At 41.7% G+C, this 23,884-nt stretch overlaps 1 protein-coding gene across 7 annotated transcripts; it reads left to right on the top strand.

Moving 5' to 3' along the window:
* Positions 1 to 3,690: 3,690 nt before the first annotated feature.
* Positions 3,691 to 8,759, top strand: LOC112722184 (ribulose bisphosphate carboxylase/oxygenase activase 2, chloroplastic-like). 7 transcript variants are annotated; one of them, XM_072206964.1, is made up of 9 exons: positions 3,691 to 4,121; positions 4,469 to 4,555; positions 4,879 to 4,956; positions 5,082 to 5,140; positions 6,927 to 6,971; positions 7,377 to 7,446; positions 7,535 to 7,674; positions 7,933 to 8,021; positions 8,340 to 8,759. In XM_072206964.1, the coding sequence occupies exons 8-9, from the start codon at positions 7,977 to 7,979 to the stop codon at positions 8,577 to 8,579; spliced, it is 285 nt and encodes a 94-aa protein (XP_072063065.1). In that variant the 5' UTR covers positions 3,691 to 4,121; positions 4,469 to 4,555; positions 4,879 to 4,956; positions 5,082 to 5,140; positions 6,927 to 6,971; positions 7,377 to 7,446; positions 7,535 to 7,674; positions 7,933 to 7,976; the 3' UTR covers positions 8,580 to 8,759. The 7 variants fall into 7 exon arrangements, with proteins under 7 accessions (XP_072063065.1, XP_072063062.1, XP_072063063.1 ...); XM_072206961.1 differs by having other exon boundaries at positions 7,259 to 7,446; XM_072206962.1 differs by having other exon boundaries at positions 5,449 to 6,971; positions 7,259 to 7,446.
* The last annotated feature ends 15,125 nt before the right edge of the window (positions 8,760 to 23,884 follow it).

Raw genomic sequence — 23,884 nt, 5'->3', positions numbered from 1 at the left:
GGGAAAGATCTTAAGGCTGATCCAGCTAAGAACCTAGACAGAGCCACTAGTCTTCCATTGAGCTGCTGGACCTCCTTGACACAGGTCGGACTCTTCATGTGAAGTATGGCCTAGCACTTATCTGGGTTTGCTTCGATTCTTCTTTGGGTGAGCATGAAGCCCAGGAATTTGCCAGCTTCTACCGCGAAGGTGCACTTTGCGGGGTTAAGTCGCTTACCATGCTTTCTTATGGTGTTGAACACTTTAGTGAAGTCTGATAACAACGATTCCTCACTTTGTGTTTTTACCAGCATGTCGTCTACATAAACCTCCATTAGCTTTCCGATGTGGTCAGCGAAGACTTTGTTCATCAGTCTTTGGTAGGTAGCCCCTGCGTTCTTGAGTCCGAAGGGCATAACTATATAGCAATAGTTTGCTTTTGGGGTCAAGAATGATGTCTTCTCTTGGTCGGGTTGATACATTGGGATCTGGTTGTATCCCGAATAAGCATCCATGAAGGAGAGGTACTGATAGCCTGACGAAGTGTTAACTAGTGTGTCGATGTTCAGGAGTGGGTAGGGATCTTTTGGGCAGACTTTTGTTGAGGTCGGTGTAATCGGTGCACATCCGCCACTTTCCATTTGACTTTTTGACCAACACCACATTGGCTAGCCATAATGGGTATTTTACCTCCCTTATGAACCCTGCCTCCAACAAGGCCTGTACCTGCTCCTCTATAGCTTGCGACCTTTCTGGGCCGAGCTTCCTACGTTTTTGCTATACTGGTCGAGACCCTAGATATACGGCTAACTTGTGGCACATTAGTCCGGGATCAATACCAGGCATGTCGGCGGCCTTCCATGCAAAGAGCTCGGAGTTATCTTTTAGGAGCTTTATTAGCAGTTCCTTTAAGTCTTTTCTCAGATTTGCTCCTATACTTGTTATTTTGTCTGGGGCGTATCCAATTTGAACTTCTTGGGTTTCACCTTCTGGCTGAGGGCGGTGTTCTTCGTGAGCTTGGATTCCCCCGAGTTCTATAGTATTGGTTTCTTTTCCTCTGGGGTCACCTTTGAGGTTCAGACTTTCGTTGTAACAGCGTCGCGCTAGTTTTTGGTCTCCCTTTATGGTAGCGATTCCTTCTAGATTGGGAAACTTCATGCATAGATGTGGAGTGGAGACCACAGCGGCGAGCTGGTTTAGCGTTGTCCGACCTATTAAAGCGTTGTAGGCTGAGCTCACGTCAACTACAATGTAGTCTTTACTCAACGTCCTAGACCAAATTCCTTTTCCAAAGGTTGTGTGTAATGAGATGTACCCTAATGGTTGAATTGGAGCGTCTCCTAGCCCGAATAGGCTATTTGGATATGCTCTGAGCTTCTTTTCTTGTAAAGCGAGCTTGTTGAAGACAGTTTTGAACAGTATATCCGCAGAGCTTCCCTGGTCGATTAATGTTCGGTGGAGGTTGGCGTTGGCAAGTATTATGGTAATGACCATGGGGTCATCGTGTCTTGGGATGATGCCCATGGCGTCTTCTTGGGTGAAAGTAATAGGTGGGAGGTTGGGTGACCAATCCCTTTTGCCATGATATACCTCTTTAAGGCGTCTTTTAAGAGACGATTTAGAGATCCCTCCTCCTGCGAATCCACTGTTTATCATGTGAACATGCCTCTCGGGGGTGTGAGGGGATATTCAGCTCGTCTAACCTCTTCGTCCATTCTTCTCTTCCTCGGTTTGTCTATTTTGTTGGTCAGGAACCTGTCTAGTCTTCCTTCCTAGGCTAGCTTCTCTATGACGTTCTTTAGGTCGTAGCATTCGTTGGTGGGGTGCCCGTAGACTCGGTGGTATTCGCAGTACTCTGTCTGACTTCCTCCACTTTTATGCTTAATCGGGCGAGGGGGCGGGATCTTTTCAGTGTTGCATATCTCTCTGTAAACATCCACAAGGGACACTATTCCGAGGGTTACCTGAAACTGTAGGTCGATCTCGGACGAGATCTTCTATGCTGGTCGGAGATGACGTATCCGGCTGGTGGATGGTGGTCGGAGCTGTCGCGCCCGACTTGTTGGACTGACAATGCTGCTGATCCTTTGTCACCAGAGGGTGGTGGTACCTACAAGGGACTCCGATGCTTAAGTTAGCAAGGGTATTAAGCAGGTTTTTAGTAGAATCAGAGTATGAGTGATACCTGGGTGCTCCAGTGTAATTATAATAGTGTGAAGTGACCTTTTTAGATAAGATAAGTTAGTTATCTTATCTTTGAGTGAGGTCAGCTTATCTTCAAGGGAACCGCCCTTCTCTCTGTAGGCTCGGGCTGCCTTTGGATTTGGGTCGTGTTCCTCGATTCGGGCCCCTTTTTGGGCTTTCCTGTCGATTTGTCCAAGCTCTTTGAGAAGAGGTCGGTCGCTTTGTCGCTAATCATCCCGGGTCGGACAGCCTGACCCAGGGTATGAACAATACCCCTGCTCGAGCTTGGTCTTTTTTTTTGAGGTCGAGTCTTAGTTTTAGGACTTCGATCCTTTTCTGGTGAAGCTGAACTCGAGCATTCTGTCGATTTCCTCTTTGTAGAGTCTTCTTTTGAATGTGGAACGTTTTCTTTTGCTTCTTCTTAAAAGCGCGCGCTTTTGCATTAGCGCTCTTAGCCTTGGGAATGTGCAAAGGTTTAATACCCTCATTAATTAGTTTTTAATTGCCCCGTTTCTCTTAGCCTCTCTATTTTGAATTTCACACTCAGGAAAACGGTTTCTCTTCTCCGTAACTTCCCTTTTCTTTCTCTCTTTCTGTTTTCGCCTGAAGTTTGTAGTTTTTGCGTTTCTCCCTGCGACGTTTGCTTGGAGATTATTAGTGCTTTCCTTGCTGTGAAAGGGCGACTCCGGATTCCATCTTCCATTTTCAACTTCTTTGAAGCTTTCTGCTTTTTCAGGTTGGTTCTACTTTCAGCCTCTTTTTTACTTTTTTCATCGCTTTGTCTTTGGTTCTTTGGTGAAGCTTTGATTTTTCGTTTGCATGCTTGAAAGTTTGAACCTTTTTTCATCGTGACGTTCAATCGTTGCTGTGATGCATGTTTCTGGTATTTCTCCTGGTGCTTGAGGGTTTTTGGGTTTTGCACGTTTTGTTGCCTCTTTATTTGATGTTGCAACTTTCTGAGGTAATAGCTTTGTTTGATTCTTTTGAAAAAGGTTGCGTCTTCAACGTCCTCTGCTTGACGCGTTTTGTTGTTTGCTTCTTGATTGAACTGCTATTTTATTGCTCCTTTGGTGACTTTGTTTTATCTTCTTTCTTCTCAGAATGTTGGTTTTTGGAAAAGGCCTTTTAGAAAAAAGGCCTATGGCCACATTTTTTTTGCTACGCTTTAAAAGCGTGGCCAAAAGTGGTCTATGGCCACGCTTTTATGAGGGTGGCGATTGTATAGAGATTTGGCCACATTTTTTTTGCTACGCTTCAAAAGCGTGGCGAAAAGGATCAATGGCCACGCTTTTATGAGAGTGGCAATTGATGCGAGATTTGGCTACGTTTTTTTTTTTTGCCACGCTTAAAAAGCGTAGCCATAGAGAGAAACCGGCACGCTTTTAAAGCATAGCAACAGGGGTTTACTATTGTGGCGTTTTAAAAGCGTAGCCGTTTCCAAAAAGCCTTTTGGCACGCTTCAAAAGCATGGCCAAAAGACTCCCCCAAATAAAATTTTCAAAGAGCTCGTACCCTTCAAATTAAAATGTCTTAAAGTTATAACTTCAAATTAAAATCTTTCAACGAGCTCGCTCCTTCTTCATTCAAAGACCCTAAGCCCAAACTCCTCTTTCAAACATTAAGCCCCATTTCTTTCAGAAGATAACCCTAAGCCCTCTCTTCATCGTGCCTCACCCTCACCCTAACTCCGCGACGACGACACTCCGTGAAGAACGTCGCTGCGCTCGCAATGCCTCCGCCGGAAATCCCTCTTCCGGCGCCCCTAACCCTCCTTCTGTGGTGATTCTCTCATGCGGTGACTCCCTCTGCTCACTTGCCGTCGCAAACCCGCCGTCGATGCTCCCTTTGCCGCTGCTTCCTTCCGTCACTGCAAACCCCTAACCCCTTCCGCGCCGCTCCCTTTTTCGTGCAGGCCGGGGCCCCTTCCATCGATGCTTCATTACTGGTTTTGAGAGTTGGTAAGCCCTATTTATTAAAGTCTGTAATCAAACCAGATAACAAAAGAGAGTTGAAGTTTAATTTAAGTAGCAAGTCTCTGTAATCAAATCAGTGCATATGAGTTGGTTGTGGTTGTGTTGTGTTGAATGTGTTAGTTGAATTGATTTTTTTTTTGGTTAATATTATTTTTGGGTGCTATGGAATTATCGAATAGAACAGAACTGATGTTATTAAACTCTGAATTGATTTATTAAAATCTTCTTTCTCTTTCTTTCGGTAGATTCTGTCCTTGTTTTTCTTCAAAATGTCCACTTTCTTTATTATTATCATTTTGGTTATTGTTAATTTGTGGTTGCAATTCTTTTAGGTAACCCAGCCGCCTGGTGATTCAATTTCCAGCCTTTGTTTCAGTCCCAGGGCCAATTTTGTTGTCGCTACTTCATGGGATAACCAGGTTTGAGTTTGACTTGGATATTAGGGCATATTTTTTTGTTAATGTTTTGTGTTATTTCTATTTTTTAATGTTAGTTCACAAAAGAAAAATTGTCACAATGTTATCTTTTTGGTGTTTCTTGCTTTTACGATTAACTTCTCAAACTGAAAGGGATATGATGTTTTTTATAATTAGTATTAGAAAGAAGAAATGGTGACAGAAAATACTTCTGAAACTAAACCAGCTCTTTAAATTTATGTGAAGAAAAGGCTCTTATGTTGTGTTTAATTGTTTGATAGACAAATGTTTTTTTTTTTGGTGAATTTCTTTTGTCAATATCGTAGGTTCGATGTTGGGAGGTTGCAAGGAATGGAACTGTTATCAACAGCACACCCAAGGCTTCAACATCTCATGACCAACCAGTAATGAATTTCAGCTCATTTTATTAAAAAAAAAGAAAAAGAAAAAATTATTATTAGTGGTATTACTGAAAATTTCTTTTGAACTGAGATGGCATTATAATTAATGTTCTCTTTTATTGTTTAAGGTTTTGTGCTCCACTTAGAAGGATGATGGAACACCGGTTTTCTCCGGAGGCTGTGACAAGTAAGTCAAGATGTGGCTGCTTTGGATCTAGTTTTCTTTCTAGTTTTGGTAGTTGATCCAAGTTTTGTTTTTAATGCGGAAAAAAGGTTTTGTTTTTGTTAAGTTTTTTTTTGTGACTCTGTTTTATCAAGTTTTAACGCTGATTAATCACTTGACCAAAAAAAAAAGCTGATTAATCCACCTAAAATGAGGCATGGCGCCAAAATTTAAGAAATGATGTATGAAAGCAGAATTCAGAAAAAGCAGTTCCTGACCAAAACAAATAAAAGAAAAGCAGTTAAAGTTGGCTGATTTTGATTGTGTTGCAGAAATATTTACCTCTTGAGGAAGATGCCAAAGTACATAGCCATATATGTGAAGAGTAGGGTGAAATAAATCAAATCATGTGAAATTATCTTATTTGAGTGTATCTGATCCAAATTCACATGCTGCTATATATGGTAAAGAGTAAAGACAAATACATTGTAGGGGTATATACTATACTATATACACATGATTTGAACCTTTGCTTTTCTATTCCAATGGGGCCATGGGGTACGGTCCTCCAAAGTAGACCTCCCTCCCTTCTTAAACCTAATTATCATAACCACGTAATGTATGAAATATACATGTATTTGTCTGTGAATTGATTTTATTAGATTACTTTATAGCATAAATATGACCTTGGATATGCCGTTGCTAGGATCCCAGGAACAAATATATACTATGCACTCTTGTCCTTTAACATGAGACACTTTTCACGTTATGCCGACAGTTATATCCACCTTATAGGGAATCATCTTATTTTCAACATTCTAAGCTAAATTTGGAAAAATGTTCAGTGTGTATCGTTATTTTTTTTAGTTTCTATATGTTTGGAGCGCAGATAATACATTGTGTTGTTGCTTAATGATAAATTCATAATAATAATGTGACTAATAATGTATAAATCAAATATATAACTTCAAAACATTTAGTTTAAACAAGTTAATGTACTATGAATAATGATCACTTAATCATTTTCTTCAGAGTGGTCATTTATATATATAATTATTTATATGTTTATTTAATAATTTTAAATTTTTAAAAAATAGAATTTCATAATAATTCTCTGTCGTATTAATAAAAAAATTCCCTTCCTTATATCATTTCGATTCTCTCTGTCGGCTCACTGCTACTTTATAGAGAGAGACCTCCATATCTCATTACTGTTCTTTCTCTCAATCTTTAATGTACTTTTTTTTTTATATTAGAACTAATATTATATATGTCTAATCTAATGAATAAGGTATATAATATGTACGTGTATCTATCACTAACACAATATTATCCCGTAATAACCTAACATATACCAATTCATATTTATATTGTCCATTATTTTAAGTGCATTATTAGATTCCCTTTTTTATTAAAAAAAATCAATTGAAATTTCATGGTGGGTGATGACTAAGATGATATTCAGAGAAACAGTTTTGCTTTCAATGTGTGATGATGAATAAAAGTTCTATCTTATCAGGGAGCTAGGAAGGGGAAATTATTTGAGAATCTAAAACAATTAGAAAAGATCATTGTCATGCATATTACAAGGACATAATCACTTTTAGGTTTAGGGTTTATTTTCTGGTGGCTAAAAAATGTTAGTGATGAAATTCTATCTTTCAACCATGTCATATGAAAAACTTTCAAGCTTGATTAGACTGTAATTTTCATTTTTGTCTCCCTTATTCAATTTTCTCTATCGCAAATTAAATAAACACTAGATTAGTTAGATCTTAGGTGTAATAATGCTTGTGTCTATGGTTTTCAGGAGAGCAGTGTTGAGCGAGATGATATTAAAGAACTTTTTAGTGAGGTAAGTTGCTGAAGTTGTACATAGTCCTTTGCCAGAAGTTTCTGTTCTACTTATTACTTAACAAAGAACCCTTTGGAGTACTTGAGTTTGTAGAATCAGTGAATAACAAAAGGAATTTTGACTTTTAGAATCATGAAGATCTATTTTTCTATTTGGTTTTACTTTTAAGGCTTAGTAGAGGGAAATGAATCACTTAATTTAGTTAGAAAAGATAGTCGTAAATGCAGTTGCATGTTTTGGCATTGATACTTCTATCTCCTTCATTTTCTCCTGATCTGTTGATTCAGCTATCAATGTTTAAGAAGAATTATGACCATCTTCCAAAAGATATATACTTTGGAAATTACAAAGATTTTGTACGTGGGAATCCAAACTACTTTTTGACTTACGAAAATGGTAAATCAGCTGCCTGTATACAAGATCATCTTCGTCCAAATGGTGCACACAGATGGGATAACTACATGAAATCCCCAAAGTATGTTCTGTTGATTCTTTATATTTATGTCTCCCCTTGATGTTTTTTCACTTATGAGTTCCATGATGTTCTCCTGAATTTTTTCTAGTGAGATCAAGTTGGAGGAGGTTGCTGTTTTGCATTACACATGCTAAATTCTCATATCTCACTTCCAGACGTGATCGCTGTGGTTGCAAACCTACCAAAGAAGATGTAAAGAGATGCTTCATGTTGGAATTTGATAGATCTGTGAGTTCATGAACTCTGTTTCCACCTTATTCTTTTACTTTCTTTTCTGTCCACTTAGCCATTTGGTTGAATATTGGGGAAAAATGGATTTGTCTTACCCGTGCAGTATATAATTAGATTACTATAGTTTGAACTTAAGGTTGACTAATCGTCACAGATTCTAGTTGCTAAAAAATAGGGAAAAAGGGTTTGGGCATGGTGGGGACTGCTTTCCCAACTGATGAGTATTCATTATAGTGTTTATTATTTCCTCTGTAGTAAGTTCAATTACTCTCTGCTGCTACAAGGACAATAACACAGCCATGGCTGCTTCAGTTTCAACCATAGAAGCTGTCAAAGGAACTCCAGTATGATACTTTTACCTTACTTTGTTACTTTCAATTAATTCTATTCACTCAATTTATCACTTCTAGTTTTAAACTATGTATAAGATTAGGATAGTAAATGGATTGGATGCAGTGTGAATTAGTAATCAGTTATAGATACCAAATTAGAAAAATAATGATCATGCGGACTATGGATACATACATATCATTAATTTGTGAGTTATCAATATATTTAGATGCGGTTCATGATTTCTTGTATACTTAAAAAAACTGGATTAGAGTTTTGAATAGAGTAGTAACTCTTAAATAACAAGAGAATAATGTAATTTTACATTGCAGGTGAGTTTGAATGGTTCTGGAGCTGTGGCTTCATCAGTTCCCAATTCATCAGCTTTCTTCGGAAGCAACTTGAAGAAGGTTACCTCAAGAATCCACAGCAGTAGCAAGGTTTCCTCCGGAAGCTTCAAGATTGTGGCGATCGATGAGGACAAGCAAACAGATACGGACAGATGGAAAGGGTTGGTCTATGATATCTCAGATGACCAGCAAGACATCACAAGAAGGAAGGGTATTTTGTAGTTTTTAGAGGATGTAGATAATGTAATAGTTATTGGAATTGTAATGCATGTATTACAAATTTATGGGTAGTTGTTATCACTTTGATTTTTTGTTAGAGCTTGTCATGTGATCAATCACTATATTTGGTGTACAAGTTTATGAAGGTTTTATATTGTTAATAGTAATTAAAATTGTTATGAAGGTTTTATATTGTTTAAATTTTACATTATTTATGAATTTTGTTAGATTTTATTATGAAGATTAAAAAAAAACAATTGAACTTCAACAAATTCCATACAGCAGCCACTTTTCGCCACACTTTAAAAGGGTAGCTATTCCATACAGCAGCCACTTTTCGCCACGCTTTAAAGCGTACCTATACCTTTAGCTATTGGCACGCTTTAAAAGCGTAGCCATATTTCTAGCTATTGGCACGCTTTAAAAGCGTAGCCATATCTCACGACTTTGCTACACTTTAAAAGCGTAGCCGTATCTCTAGTTATTGGCACCCTTTAAAAGCGTAGCCATATCTAGCTACTGGCACACTTTAAAAGCGTAGCCATATCCTCTCGCATATGGCCACGTTTAAAAGCGTGGTAATAGATAAAAGCGTGGCGACAAAAAAAACGTGGCCATAGGTCACTAAAAGCGTGGCGATAGAGCAACCGGCACGCTAACAGTTGTGACCCTTTCAAAAGCGTGCCGGTTGCTCAAAAAGCGTGGCGAAAAGCTATCGCTACGCTTTTTCCCACTTTTCGCCACGCTTTAAAAGCGTAGCAAAATCCTGGTTTTCTTGTAGTGAGGGCTTTTCTTTGCTAAGAATTTTTGTTGGGATGTTAGTCTTGTGGATTTTTTGTTTTTCTTGAGCCTTTACTCTGTTACTGCCTCCAAAGGATGCCCCCGGACCTTATCTTGGGGTTTTCCTTTTTACTTGTTTGTATGCTTGAGTCCTACTCTGCTGTGAGTTAATTTTGACTTTGTCCAAGATGTTTGGGTTAGTAATCTATTTTCTCCTCTTGCTGTAGGACTAGTTGACCTCATGTCTTATCGCAAAAATTTTGTTGAGACCTCCTCCCAAGTCCCTGAGGGCATGGATAATTGGGTGGATTCTATGGTTCTTCTGTGTGTTTCATTAGTTGACTCCGAGTTTTGTCAGCAGCTTAGGCAGTTTCATAGGATTTGTAGTAATGGTAGTAATGAAAGAACTATGAGCTTGTATCTCCCAAATCTGAGGAAAGGGTTTGTTTTTCTACCCGAATTGTTGGAGAACGCCCCTTTTTCTATGCGTACGACTTCTTTTTTAGTCAGATGAATGTTACTCTTCCTTTTACCCCTTTTGAGACCAACCTCTTGTGGTCTTGTAATGTAGCTCCATCCCAACTTCACCCCAACTCCTGGGGTTTTATAAAAATCTTTCAATTCCTGTGTCATGAACTAGATATCCCTCCTTCACAATCCCTCTTCTTTTATCTCTTTGTTTTGACAAAGCCCGGGGTGGTTAAGAAGAAGGCCGCCTAGGTTTCTTTCCGAGCTTTCCAAGGGAAGAAGGTATTTTCCATGTTTGATGAATCTTTTCGCGACTTCAAAAATTACTTTTTCAGGGTCCGAGCTGTTGAAGGAGCTCGGCCCTTTTTTCTGGATGAGAATGATGAGCCCGCCTTTCCTTTGGAATGGCAAAAGAACGTAATAGTGTCTAAATATACGTGGGAGATGTTGGATGAGGCTGAGCAAGCCTTTGTGACTGTGCTGAAAGAAAATTGGGGGCAGCCTCCCCATCTTGATACAAAGAAATTCCTAGGAAATCCCTCTCTCCTCCGAGCTGAGCTGGGTAGTGGTCGATTTCTCTTTTGTTTTTTGCTTATTTTGTCGAGTTTATCTCTTTTCTTTTCTAATTTATAACTTGGTTTCTCGCAATGTTTGTTTGCAGAGATGATTAAAAATAATAAATCCATGAAGGCCTTTAAAAAGGCCAGGAAGGCTACTGTAGTTCAAAACGTCTCGGCCAAGGCGGCCGGGGAGGGGTCGTCTCAGGTTTAGTCGAAGCCATCCGTACCGAGCTCACCGGGGGCGAGGAGGATGATCCCTACTCCCCGGGTTCGTTTAGTTGATCCTCCGCAAGCTTCTGTTGCTACTTCTGGTGCTCCTCCACACAAAAAACAAAAGACAACTGAGCCTTTTAACCTTGATGCCCCTGACTTTGATGCAGTTGAGTTTGTCGATCAGCAGATCGGTCCTTATGGTACCATCCCTACTAACGATGTCTCTCTTATTCGCCATTTGGACTTTATTACTCGGAGCAGCATCAAGATGGCACATATGGGAGCTGCCATGTACCGAACTGCCCAAGATCTTCCCCTTCATGCTACAAAGCCTTTATGGAGGAGGCTAAGCGGGAGTTTGACAGAATGAAGGGTTTGAAGGAGGAGCTCCAAGTGAAAGACCAAGCTGGAGAAGGAGTTGGAGGGTGAAAAGGCTAGTTCTGTTGCTTTGGCGACTTCTGTGAGGTTGGCTGAAGACACGGCATTGAGGCACAAGGATAGCTATGTCACGACCTACAGGAAAGTGATGCGTCTCAGGGAGGAGTTGGAGTCCGCTTGAGCTGATAATGCCGAGCTCCAGGGTCACCTTGTAGGCAGCGTAAATGTTGCTTATGAGAACCTGAAGGAGCGGGTTCGGGTTCTTGCCCCCGAGCTTGACCTTACTCTCTTCAGCCTGGACAATGTTGTAAAGGATGGCAAGATTGTCCCTGACGATCCTGAAGACAATGATGTTGAACCTCCTTCTGTGCCTGCTGCCAAAGCCTCTGTGGTGCCGACTTCTTCAGCTCCTTCAGCTGAGGTTGGTCATCTCGTGTCAGAACCTGATAGTCAGATCTTAAACCAGGATGATGTGATCGTGGATGCTGTGCCTCTTCAGACTCGCCCTCCTTCCCCCCGTGTTGATGCTACCGAGAAGCCTTCGGATCTTCAATGATTATGTGGATGTTTTGTGTAGATAGCCCGGCCTGTGGGCTTTTAAACATTTTATTTTTGTGAATGGTGGTTGCTTGACTTTTGCTACTTTTTTAGTTGCTTGTTTAGCAACTTTATTTTGAAAAACAAAGTAGTCTCCAAGCTCTTGGGGTTGATCTTGGTATCCCCTTGAGTTTTGTTTATTATTATATCTTGTGTTTTTCCTGATATATCTGGCTGCATCTGCTTGACACCTTTTTGGGTTTTTTGAGAGTGTTGGAGCCTTATTGTCCGTCCTCTTTGGATTGCCCTTGTTTTCTCGTACTTGTGGCTTAATTCCTTTGAGGTTGTGTATGCTTGGGTCCAACTTGTATGTTGGCTTCCTCGCTTTGGCCTGAAGTTATTTCTTGTAATCCGTTCTGTTTGGACCTTTGTGAGATCTCTGTTGGGAGTTACTTGTTATAACGTTAAGGTTTTTGGGAGGCCAACTTAGTCTTTTCTAAGTTACTTCCATTAATCCTCTCTTTTGGACCTCGTTGGGTTTCCTTTAGGGATTATTTTTTGTAACTTGTTTGTGGGAGGCCGACTTCTTTATGTTGGTCTCTTCTAAGTTATTTCTAGTAATCCTCTTTCTTGGACCTTCGTCAATTCTCTTTTAGGGATTTACTTTTTATAACTTGTTTGTGGGAGGCCGACTTCTTTATGTCGGTCTCTTCTAAGTTATTTCTAGTAATCCTCTTTCTTGGACCTTCGTCAGGTCTCTTTCAGGGATTTGCTTTTTATAACTTGTTTCTGGGAGGCCGACTTCTTTATGTCGGTCTCTTCTAAGTTATTTTTAGTAATCCTCTTTCTTGGACCCTTGTTAGGTCTCTTTCAGGGATTTAGTTTTTATAACTTGTTTGTGGGAGGCTGACTTCTTTATGTCGGTCTCTTCTAAGTTATTTTTACTAATCCTCTTTTTTAGGGCTGGCCAGGCCTCTTTCCAGTGATTGACTTTTTATAACTTGAGTTATTGTGGTCGACTGGTCCGGCTTTTTTATGTCGGCCTGTCTTTTAAGTTATTTTTAGCAACCCATTTTGTTAAGACCTTGTCAGGTCCTTTTTATGGATCACTTTCGATAACTTCTTGCATTATTCTGTTTTGTCGCTTTTTTCACCTTTGCCGATTTTTTAGGTTTGATCCCTGTTTGGTCGACCTTTTGATGATTTTGTTTTTCACCTTCTTTGGTTTTTATTGTGGTCGGACAGTGAATTTGATCTTCACTTTCTGCCGATCTCGTAGCTTTGTAATCGGGCGATGAATCTTTTAGCGTTTCAGACTAATGCATTTTGAGAATTTTGTAGAAAATCTAAGAAACTTTATTCAAAAGAAAATGCAGATGTATACATGTAGGAGTTTTATCCCTCTAAATCGGGTAATTTGTAGATCTTGGCTTGGCACCTCATTAAAAAACCTTTTCAGGAAAAAGAGTGTACCTTATCCTAAGATTTTATTACCTCTAACTGTAGTATCTTCTTAATTTGCAGGTGTGCCATGACCTAGGAATCTCTCTCCCTTCGAGTTCGGACAGTCTGTAGTAGCCATTTCCAAGTACTTCTATGACTCGGTAGGGTCCTTTCCAGTTTGCTGCCAGCTTTCCTTCTCCAGGTCGGGTTGTTCCGATATCATTTCGGATTAGGATGAGGTCGTTTTCATCAAAACCTCGTGGCACTACCTTTTGATTGTATCTTGAAGCCATTCGACGTTTTAGTGCCTCTTCCCTGATCCGAGCTCTTTTTCGGATTTCCGAAAGTAGGTCGAGTTCTTCCCTTTGAAGTTGGGAATTGGCTTCTTCACTATAGTGAATCACCCTGGGCGATCCTTCTTCGACCTCCACTGGGATCATTGCCTCCGTTCCGTAGGCTAGTCGGAAAGGTGATTCCTTTGTGGTGGAGTGTGGGGTTGTCCGATATGCCCATAGAACTTGTGGGAGCTCGTCGGCCCAAGCTCCCTTTGCCTCCTGTAATCTCTATTTTAGCCCAGCCAATATGACTTTGGCAGCTTCAGCTTGTCCATTGGCCTGGGGATGTTCTACGGAAGTGAATTGGTGTTTTATGTTCAGGTCGGCCACTAATTTTCTGAACCCTGCATCTGTGAATTGGGTGCCATTGTCTGTGGTGATGGAGTATGAAACTCCAAATCTTGTGACAATGTTTCTATATAGGAATTTTCGACTTCTTTGAGCCGTGGCGTTAGCTAAGGGTTCTGCCTCGATCCACTTGCTGAAGTAGTCTACCCCTACTATGAGGAATTTGACTTGTCCCGATCCCTGAGGGAAAGGTCCGAGAAGGTCGAGTCCCCATTTTACGAATGGCCAAGGTGAGGTTATGCTGATGAGTTCCTCTGGTGGGGCAATGTAGAAGTTGGCATGTTTTTGACATGGTGGACATGTCTTTACAAATTTTATGGCTTCCTTTTGTAGAGTTGGCCAATAAAATCCTGTCTGGAGTACCTTTTTGGTAAGTGCCTATGCTCCGAGATGATTGCCACAGATGCCGCTGTGTACTTCTTCTAAAACTTCCTTTGTGTTGGAAGTCGGCACGCATTTTAACAATGGTATCGAAATCCCCTTTTGTATAGGGTATTTTTTATGATGGTGTAGTATTGTGCTTCCCGTTTTAACCTCTTTGCCTCCTTTTCATCTGTGGGGAATGTTTCTGTTTTAAGGTAGTTAATTATGGGGGTTATCCATCCTTGATCCTGACCTGTTATGGTTAGGACATTTTCTACTTCCGAGATTGACGGGTTTTGCAGCATCTCTTGGATGAGGCTTCTATTGTTGCCCCCTGGTTTGGTGCTGGCTAGCTTTGAGAGTGCATCAGCTCGGGCATTCTGTTCTCGGGGTATGTCACGGACCTCATATTCTACGAGTTGTCCGAGTTGTTCCCTGGTTTTGTATAGGTACTTTTTCATGGTAGGATCTTTGGCTTGGTAGCTCCCTGATATTTGCGAGGTGACCACTTGTGAGTCACTGAAGATGATAAGCTTTTGAGCTCCAACCTCCTTAGCCAGTTTCAAACCAGCTAGTAGCGCCTCATATTCAGCTTGGTTGTTTGAGGCAGGGAACCCGAATTTGAGGGAAAGTTCGATTTGGGTTCCCTGGTCGCTTTCGATTATCACGCCTGCGCCGCTTCTAGTTTTATTTGAGGAGCCATCTATATAGAGATTCTATTTTGTAGGGATTTCCGGGGTGTCTGTAAATTCTACAATGAAGTCGGCTAGATATTGCGATTTGATGGCTATCCGAGCTTCGTATTGAAGGTCGAATTCGGACAACTCGACCGCCCATTGCAAGATTCTTCCTGCTAAGTTTGTTTTCTGCAAAATCCCTTTTATGGGTTGGTTGGTCCGAACCCTAATGGTGTGAGCTTGAAAATATGGACGAAGTCGTCGTGATGTTAGTATGAGAGCATAGGCGAATTTTTCTATTTTTTTGGTAGTTCAACTCGGATCCTTGTAATGCTTTGCTGATGAAGTATACGGGTTGTTGCCCACTGTCGTCTTCTCGAACTAGTGCTGAAGCTACTGCCCGATTTCCTACTGCAAGGTATAATATAAGTGGTTCTCCTTCCCGTGGCCGAGTCAGGATAGGTGTCTATCCCAGGAATCTTTTGAAATCTTAGAAGGCCTACTCGCACTCCGTTGTCCATTCAAACCTCTTTTCCTTCCTTAAAGTGGCGTAGAAGGGGATGGATCTTATTGCCGATTCAGCTAGAAATCTGGACAAGGCTGCCAACCTTCCATTGAGTTGTTGCACTTCTTTGACACAAGTTGGGCTCTTCATGTCGAGTATGGCCCGGCATTTGTCCGAGTTTGCCTCGATTCCTCTTTGTGTGAGCATGAAGCCCAAGAATTTGCCAGCTTCTACTGCGAAGGTGCATTTTGCCGGATTGAGTCGCATGCCATGCCTTCTTATAGTGTCAAATACTTGGGTGAGGTCGGACAGTAATGTCTTTTCACTTTGCGTCTTTATTAACATATCGTCCACGTAGACTTCCATGATTTTCCCGATGTGATCCGAAAAGACCTTAATTCATTAATCTCTGATAAGTAGCTCCCGCATTTTTAAGTCCAAAAGGCATGACGATGTAGCAATAGTTTGCTTTTGGGGTTAAGAATGAAGTTTTTTCTTGGTCGGGTGGATACATTGGGATTTGATTGTATCCCGAATATGCATCTATAATCGAGAGGTATTTATATCCGGAGGAGGCATCCACCAGAGCGTCGATACTTGGGAGTGGATAAGGATCTTTTGGGCAGGCTTTATTGAGATCAGTGTAGTCGGTGCACATCTGCCACTTCCCATACTCTTTTTTCACCAAGACGACGTTGGCTAGCCATAGTGGGTACTTGACTTCTCTTATCAATTATGTGAAATTCTTTTCCTCTGCCTCTGAGGTTTAGACTTTCATTGTAACAGCGGCGCGCCGTCTTTTGGTCTGCTTTTATTGTAGCTATCCCTTCTGCAATTGGGAATTTCATGCATAGATGTGGAGTCGAGACTACTGCGCCGAGCTGGTTTAATGTTGTCCGACCTATTAAGGCATTGTAGGCTGAACTCACGTCGACTACGATGTAGTCTATCTTGAGTGTTCTTGACTGGTTTCCTTTTTTGAAAGTCGTGTGTAGTGAGATGTATCCAAGTGGTTGAACTGGGGTATCTCCCAGTCCGAACAGGCTGTTCGGATATGCTCTGAGTTCTTTTTCTTCCAGGCCGAGCTTGTCGAAGGCAGTTTTAAACAAGATGTCGGCGGAGCTTCCTTGGTCTATCAGTGTACGATGGAGATTTGTATTTGCCAAGATGATAGTGATGACCATAGGATCGTCGTGTCCTGAGATGATACCGGATGCGTCCTCTTTGGTAAAAGTAATTGTGGGGATGCGGGCATTTCCTCCCTTCCCTCGACATGATATACTTCTTTAAGATGTCTTTTGCGAGATGATTTGGAGATCCCTCCTCCCGCAAATCCTCCGTGTATCATGTGGACGTGTCTTTCAGGTGTGCGAGGTGGTCGTTCTGCACGTCTGACATCTTCATCTCTTCTTCTTTTTCTGGGATCGTCTACTCGGCTTGCCAAATACCGATCTAACTTTCCTTTTGTTACCAGTTTTTCTATGATGTTTTTTAGGTCGAAACATTCGTTGGTGGAATGTCCATAGATTCGATGATATTCACAACATTCAGCCCGGTTTCCTCCTCCTTTTTTGCTTTTGAGTGGTCGAGCTGGAGGTATCTTTTCCGTATGGCATACTTCTCTGTAGACATACACAAGAGATACCCGAAGAGGGGTATAATTGTGATATTTTTTATCTTTTCTCCGATCTGATCTTTTTTCTTGGATCCTTTGTCTTTTTCTCGGGAGGAGTAGGAGGATTCGGGTTTCGAGGTCTCTTCTAGTCGAGAGTTTTCCTCCATGTTGATATACTTCTCTGCTCATTCTTGTACCTCATTTAGAGATGTGGGATGCTTTTTCGATATGGAGTGGCTAAAAGGTCCTTCTTGCAAGCCATTGATGAGGCCCATGATGGCCGCTTCTGTGGGCAGACTTTGTATGTCTAGACATTCCTTTTTGAATCTCTCCATGTAGTTGCGGAGACTTTCCCGATCTCCTTGTTTGATTCCTAATAGACTTGGGGCATGCTTGGTTTTGTCTTTCTGGATAGAGAATCTGGCTAGAAACTTTTTGGCCAGGTCATCGAAGCTTGAGATGGACCTGGGGGGTAGATTGTCGAACCACCTAATCGCCGTTTTGGTTAAGGTAGTCGGGAAGACTTTGCAGCGGACTGCGTCCGAGGCGTCAGTGAGGTATATTTGACTCCTGAAGTTACTGAGATGATGGCTGAAATTGGCCGTACCATCGTATAACGTCATATCCGGGAGTTTAAAGTCCTTGGGGATTTTGGTTTTCATGATCTCTCTAGTGAATGGATCTTGATCCTTGCGAGAGCTGTCCTCATGAGTGGATCGAGTAGCTTTAGTTTTGAGATCGGTTTCGAGTTTTAGAAGTTTGTCCTCCAATTCCCGGCATCGCCTTATCTCCCTTTGTATGTCTTTCCAAACTTCTCGTTGGTGTTGGGCTTCTTTCTCAAGTTTCTTTAAACAATCTTGAAGTGTCTCGAGTGCTCCTGGGTTTGGTGAATTTTTGTCCCCGTCAGGTTGCGGGATATCCTTTGGTGTAGTGTCCTCATTTTTGTGCAGTGTCCTATCCTCTAGATCTGAGTCGTGGTCGTCGTCATGGTCGTCCGCCATGGTGGTAGGATGACTTCCAAGTCCCCGGCAACGGCGCCAATGTTTCGAGGGTTACTTGAAACTGTAGTTCGATCTCAGACGAGATCTTCTGTGCTGGTCGGAGATGACGTATTCGGCTGGTGGATGGTTGCGGGAGCTGTCGCACCCGACTTGTTGGACGAACAATGCTGCTGATCCTTTGTCACCGGAGGGTGGTGGTACCTGCAAGGGACTCCGATGCTTAAGTTAGCAAGGGTATTAAGCAGGTTTTTAGTAGAATCAGAGTATGAGTGATACCTAGGTGCTCCAGTATATTTATAATAGTGTGGAGTGACCTCTTTAGATAAGATAAGTTAGTTATCTTATCTCTCTGTAGGCTCGGGCTGCCTTTGGATTTGGGTCGTGTTCCTCAATTTGGGCCCCTTTTTGGGCTTTCCTGTCGATTTGTCCGAGCTCTTTGAGAAGAGGTCGGATGGTTTGACTTGAAGAGGTCGGTTGCTTTGTCGCTAATCATCCTGGGTCGGACAGCTCGACCCAAGGTATGAACAAACACCCTGAGGGGAGTGTAGTTGTGGTATTTTCTAGGTTCTTCAGTAGGCTGGTCTTCTTTTTTCCTGGACTCTTTATCCTTGTCCCAAGGCGGGTAGGAGAATCTGGATTTTGAGGTTTCTCCTAGTCGAGAGTTCTCCTCCATATTAATATATTTTTCAGCCCATTCTTGTACCTCGTTTAGAGATGTTGGGTGTTGTTCATGCCCTGGGTCGAGTTGTACGACTCGGGCTGACTAACGACAAGTCGACCGACCTCTTCAAGTCAGGATTACCCGACCTCTTCTCAAAGAGTTCGGCCAAACCATCAAGGAAAAGCCCAAAAACGGGCCCAAACAGAGGAACACAACCCAAATCCCAAAGGCAGCCCAAGCCTAGAGAGATAAGGGCGGTTCCCTTGAAGATAAGATGACTTCACTCAAAGATAAGATAAGATAATAATCTTATCTCCAGAAAAGTCACTCCACACCATTATAAATACACTGGAGCACCCAAGTATAACTCATACTCTGATTCTACTAAAAACCTGCTTAATACCCTTGCTAATTTAAGCATCGGAGTCCCTTGCAAGTACCACCATCCTCCGGTGACGAAGGATCAGCATCCCCAACAAGTCTAACAAGTCAGACACGGCGTCTCCGACCACCATCCATAAGTCGGACACATCAACGCCGACCAGCACAGAAGATCTCGTCCAAGATCGACCTACAGTTTCAGGTAACCCTCGGAATATTTGGCGCCGTTGCGGGGGAACCTGGAAGTCATCCCACCATCATGGCAAACAACCTTGACAATGACCATGACTCTAATCTAGAAGACAGGACGCCTCACAAGAATGCGGACACAACACCAAATGATACTTCTCAACTAAACAAAGACAAGAATTCGCCAAATTCAGAAATCATGGAGGCACTTCAAGCTCAACAAGATTGCCTCAAAAAGCTCAAAAAATTGGCCGAGCATCAACGGGAAGCCGAGAAGGACCTACGAAAGGAAACCAAGTGACGTCGAGAACTAGAGGACAAACTCCTAAAGCTTGAAGTCGGTCTCAAAACCAAGACTACCCGATCCAGTCATGAAGGTAAACCTCACGAAGATCAAGATCCATTCACTAAAGAAATCATGAAATCCAAAGTCCCAAAAGACTTCAAAGCTCTCGACATGACTCCATACGATGACGCATCAGATCCAAGCCATCATCTCAGTAATTTCAGAAACAGAGTGTACCTCACCGACGAATCGGATGCTATTCGAGGCAAAGCCTTCCCGAAAATCCTAACAAAAACAGCAATTAAGTGGTTCGACAGTCTGCCTCCGAGATCCATCACAAATTTCAATGACCTAACCAAAATATTTCTTGCCAGATTCTCCATCCAAAAGGACAAAACCAAACACGCTCCAAGCTTGTTAGGAATCAAGCAAGGAGACTGGAAAAGTCTTCGCAATTATATGGAAAGATTCAACAAATCATGTCTGTACATACAAAATTTGCCAACAGAAGCAGCTATTATGTGCCTCATCAATGGCCTACGAGAGGGACCTTTTAGTCACTCCATATCAAAGAAATATCCCACATCTCTAAATGAAGTACAAGAACGAGCAGAGAAGTATATCAACATGGAAGAAAACTCTCGATTAGGAGAGACATCAAAATCCGGATTCTCCTACTCCTCCCGAGATAAGAAAAAGGAGTCCAAGAAAAAAGAAGACCAACACAGGGAGAATATTAAGAAATACCACAACTATACCCCTCTCCGGGTATCTCTTGTGGATGTTTACCGAGAAGTATGCCATACGGAAAGGATCTCGCCACCTTGTCCACTCAAAAGTAAGAAAGGAGGAGGAAATCGAACGGAGTACTGTGAATATCACCGAATCTACGGGCATCCTACCAATGAGTGCTTCGACCTGAAATATGTTATTGAGAAATTGGTAAAAGAAGGATGGCTAGGTCGATATTTAGCCAACAAATTGGAAGAGCCTAGAAAAAGAAGAAGAGACGAAGAGGCCGGACGAAGAGAACGACCACCTCACACCCCAGAGAGACACGTTCACATGATCAACGGAGGATTTGCAGGAGGGGGATCCTAAAATTATCTCGCAAAAGACACCTCAAAGAAGTCTATCATGTCGAGGGAGGAGAAGGATCACTCGACCTCCCTACCATTACTTTCACCCAAGAAGATGCAGCAGGCATCATCCCGGGACATGATGATCCTATGGTCATCACTATCATATTGGCCAATGCAAACCTTCACCGCACATTGGTAGACTGATAAACCCATATTTTATGATATATTTTGTGCTTAATCTGAGTGATTTATTCAATCCTTCACCCACTTATTCATATTAATTGCATGGTTTTATTTTCCCTTCCTTATTATGTGATGTATGTGAAAAACATGTTTCCTATGCTTTAAAATTAATTATTTTAATTACCTTTATTTCCATTCGATGCCGTGATTCGTGTGTTGAGTAGTTTCAGATCTTCTAAGGCAGGAATGACTTAAAGGATGGAAAGGAAACATACAAAATGGAAGGAAAACACAAAACAGATTTTTTGGAGAAACTGGCATCCATGCGATTGCATGGGCGACGCGGACGCATGCCAAGCGCGAAGAAGCAGCGACGCGGCCGCATGACTAACGCGACCGTGCGCCTTAAGCAGAACACATATGACGCGGCCGCATGACTGACACGGCCACGTGGCAAGGAAAACTCCGAATGACGCGACCGCGTGACCCACGCGGATGCGTGACAGAGGCCACGCACCAGAAATTGCAGAAAACGCTCCCAGCGAATTCTGAATCCCTTTTTGGCTCAAATCCAAGTCCGGAAGGCATAGACCAGAGGTTATGAAGTGGGAGAATGCATCCATTCAGGGAGAGTCACCACTTTAGTTAGTTTTTCATGATTTAGAATTAGTTTAGAGAGAGGTTCTCTCCTCTCTCTTAGTATTAGGATTTAGGATTTCTCTTAGTTTTAGGAGTGACTCTCGATCCCAGGTTCAATGTTCCTTTACTTTAAGCTTCCCTTTCACTTTTTATTCATTCCATTACTTTAGTTGGTTATTTGATTTTGCAATTTAATTTATGAATTCTTCCATGTTACAGATTACTCTTTTGAATTAATGTTATTTGAGGTATTTCAGTTTATTATTGCTTTCCTTTTATTTACATTATTGTTATTCCCATCTGAAGACATTTTTATTCCAGTAGATTTATTTTTCTCCTTTTGGTCTTGGTTAAGAAATCAGTAACTCAGGAGTTATCAAACTCAAACATGAATGATAATTGTTATCTTTGTTAATTAAACTGAACTTCAATAATCCCAATCTTTTCTTAGGAAATAAATAGGATTCGAAGATCAAACCAATTAATCACTTGACCTTCCTTTATCTTAGTAAAGGTTAACAAAGTGGAATTAAGATTCAATTCTTATCATCATTGATAAGGATAAATAGGATAGGACCTCTAATTTCTCATACCTTGCCAAAAGTCTATTTATAGTCATTGATTTATTTTACTCGCCATTTAAATTGCTTGTTCTTCATTTACTTTATTTTCTAATTAAACCATTCGCTCCTCACTCTCAGAACCCCGATTTACAATCTCCATAACCAATAATAAGAACATACTTCCCTGCAGTTCCTTGAGAAGACGACCCGAGGTTTGAATACTTCGGTTATCAATTTATTTAGGGGTTTGTTACTTGTGACAACCAAAACTTTTGTAAGAAAGGTTGATTGCTTGGTTTAGTAACTATACTTACAACGAGAGTTTACTATAACCTCTAAACCATTAATCTTCTGCTCTTTCATAGACCAAGGAAGCTCGACGGATATCTTGTTTAAATCCGCCTTCGATAAACTCGGCTTGCAGGAGAAAGAATTTAGAGCATATCCGAACAGCTTGTTTGGACTAGGAGACACTCCAATCCAATCGCTTGGATACATCTCACTACATACAACCTTCGAAAAAGGAACTCGGTCAAGAACACTCAACATAGACTACGTTATAGTCGACGTAAGCTCAGCCTACAATGCCCTGATAGGTCGGGCAACATTAAACCAGCTCGCAGCAGTAATTTCAACTCCATATCTATGCATGAAATTCCTAACTCCAGAAGGGATTGCTACAATAAAAGGAGATCAGAAGATAGCGCGACGCTGTTACAATGAAAGTCTGAACCTCAGAGGCAAAGGAGAAGAAATCCACACCATCGAACTCGGGGGAATGCAAGGTCGGGAAGAGCTTCGTTCACAACCTAAGGGCGAGATAGAAAAATTTCAGATTGGAGATGTCCCAGATAAAACAACCAATATTGGCGCAATCCTAAAAAGATATGTAAAGGAGCCCCTGATACAGTTCTTAAAAGATAACGTCAACCTCTTCGCATGGAAGGCCACAGACATGCCGGGCATAGACCCTAAACTAATGTGCTACAAACTGGCAGTATATCTAGGATCTCAGCCGGTACAGCAGAGGCGTAGAAAGATCGGACCAGAAAGATCCCAAGCTGTGGAAGAACAGGTACAAGCTTTACTAGAGGCAGGACTCATAAGAGAAGTCAAATACCAACTATGGCTAGCCAACGTCGTCCTAGTAAAGAAATCAAATGGGAAGTGGCGGATGTGCACCGACTATACCGATCTCAACAAAGCTTGTCCAAAAGATCCCTATCCACTCCCAAGTATTGTTTCCCTAGTGGATGCCTCCTCCAGATACAAATACATCTCGTTTATGGACGCTTGTTCGGGATACAACCAAATCCCGATGTATCCACCCGATCAAGAAAAAACCTCATTCTTAACCCCAAAAGCAAATTACTGCTATGTCGTCATGCTATTTGGACTCAAAAATGCAGGAGCCACGTATCAAAGACTAATGAACAAGGTCTTCGCAGACCATATCGGGAAACTTATGGAGGCATATGTGGATGACATGTTAGTAAAAACACAAAGCGAGGAGTCATTACTATCTGACCTCGCCCAAGTGTTCAATACTATACGAAAGTATGGCATGAGACTTAATCCTGCAAAATGCACCTTTGCAGTAGAAGCCGGCAAATTCCTGGGATTCATGCTCACACAAAGAGGAATAGAAGCAAACCCAGACAAGTGTCAGGCCATACTCGACATGAAAAGCCCGAACTGTGTCAAAGAGGTGCAACAACTCAACGGGTGACTAGCAGCCTTGTCCAGATTTCTAGCCGGATCGGCCATAAGATCTCTCCCCTTCTATGCCACTCTAAGGAAGGGAAAGAAGTTTGAATGAACACCTGAGTGCGAACAAGCCTTTCAAGAGTTTAAAAAATTCCTGAGACAACCACCCATCCTCACCCGACCATGAAAAGGAGAAGCACTTATACTATACCTTGCAGTAGGAAGTCAGACAGTAGCTTCAGCACTAGTCAGGGAGGATGAAAGTGGACAACAACCCGTATACTTCATCAGCAAAGCACTACAGGGATCCGAGCTGAACTATCAAAAAATAGAGAAGTTTGCCTATGCTCTCATACTAACTTCTCGACGACTTCGCCCATATTTTCAAGCTCAC

This window comes from Arachis hypogaea, chromosome 11, assembly GCF_003086295.3.
Source record: "Arachis hypogaea cultivar Tifrunner chromosome 11, arahy.Tifrunner.gnm2.J5K5, whole genome shotgun sequence".
NCBI lineage: Eukaryota > Viridiplantae > Streptophyta > Magnoliopsida > Fabales > Fabaceae > Arachis > Arachis hypogaea.
The sequence above is the reverse complement of the archived record's forward strand: the minus strand, read 5'-3'. Positions and strand labels throughout refer to the sequence as shown.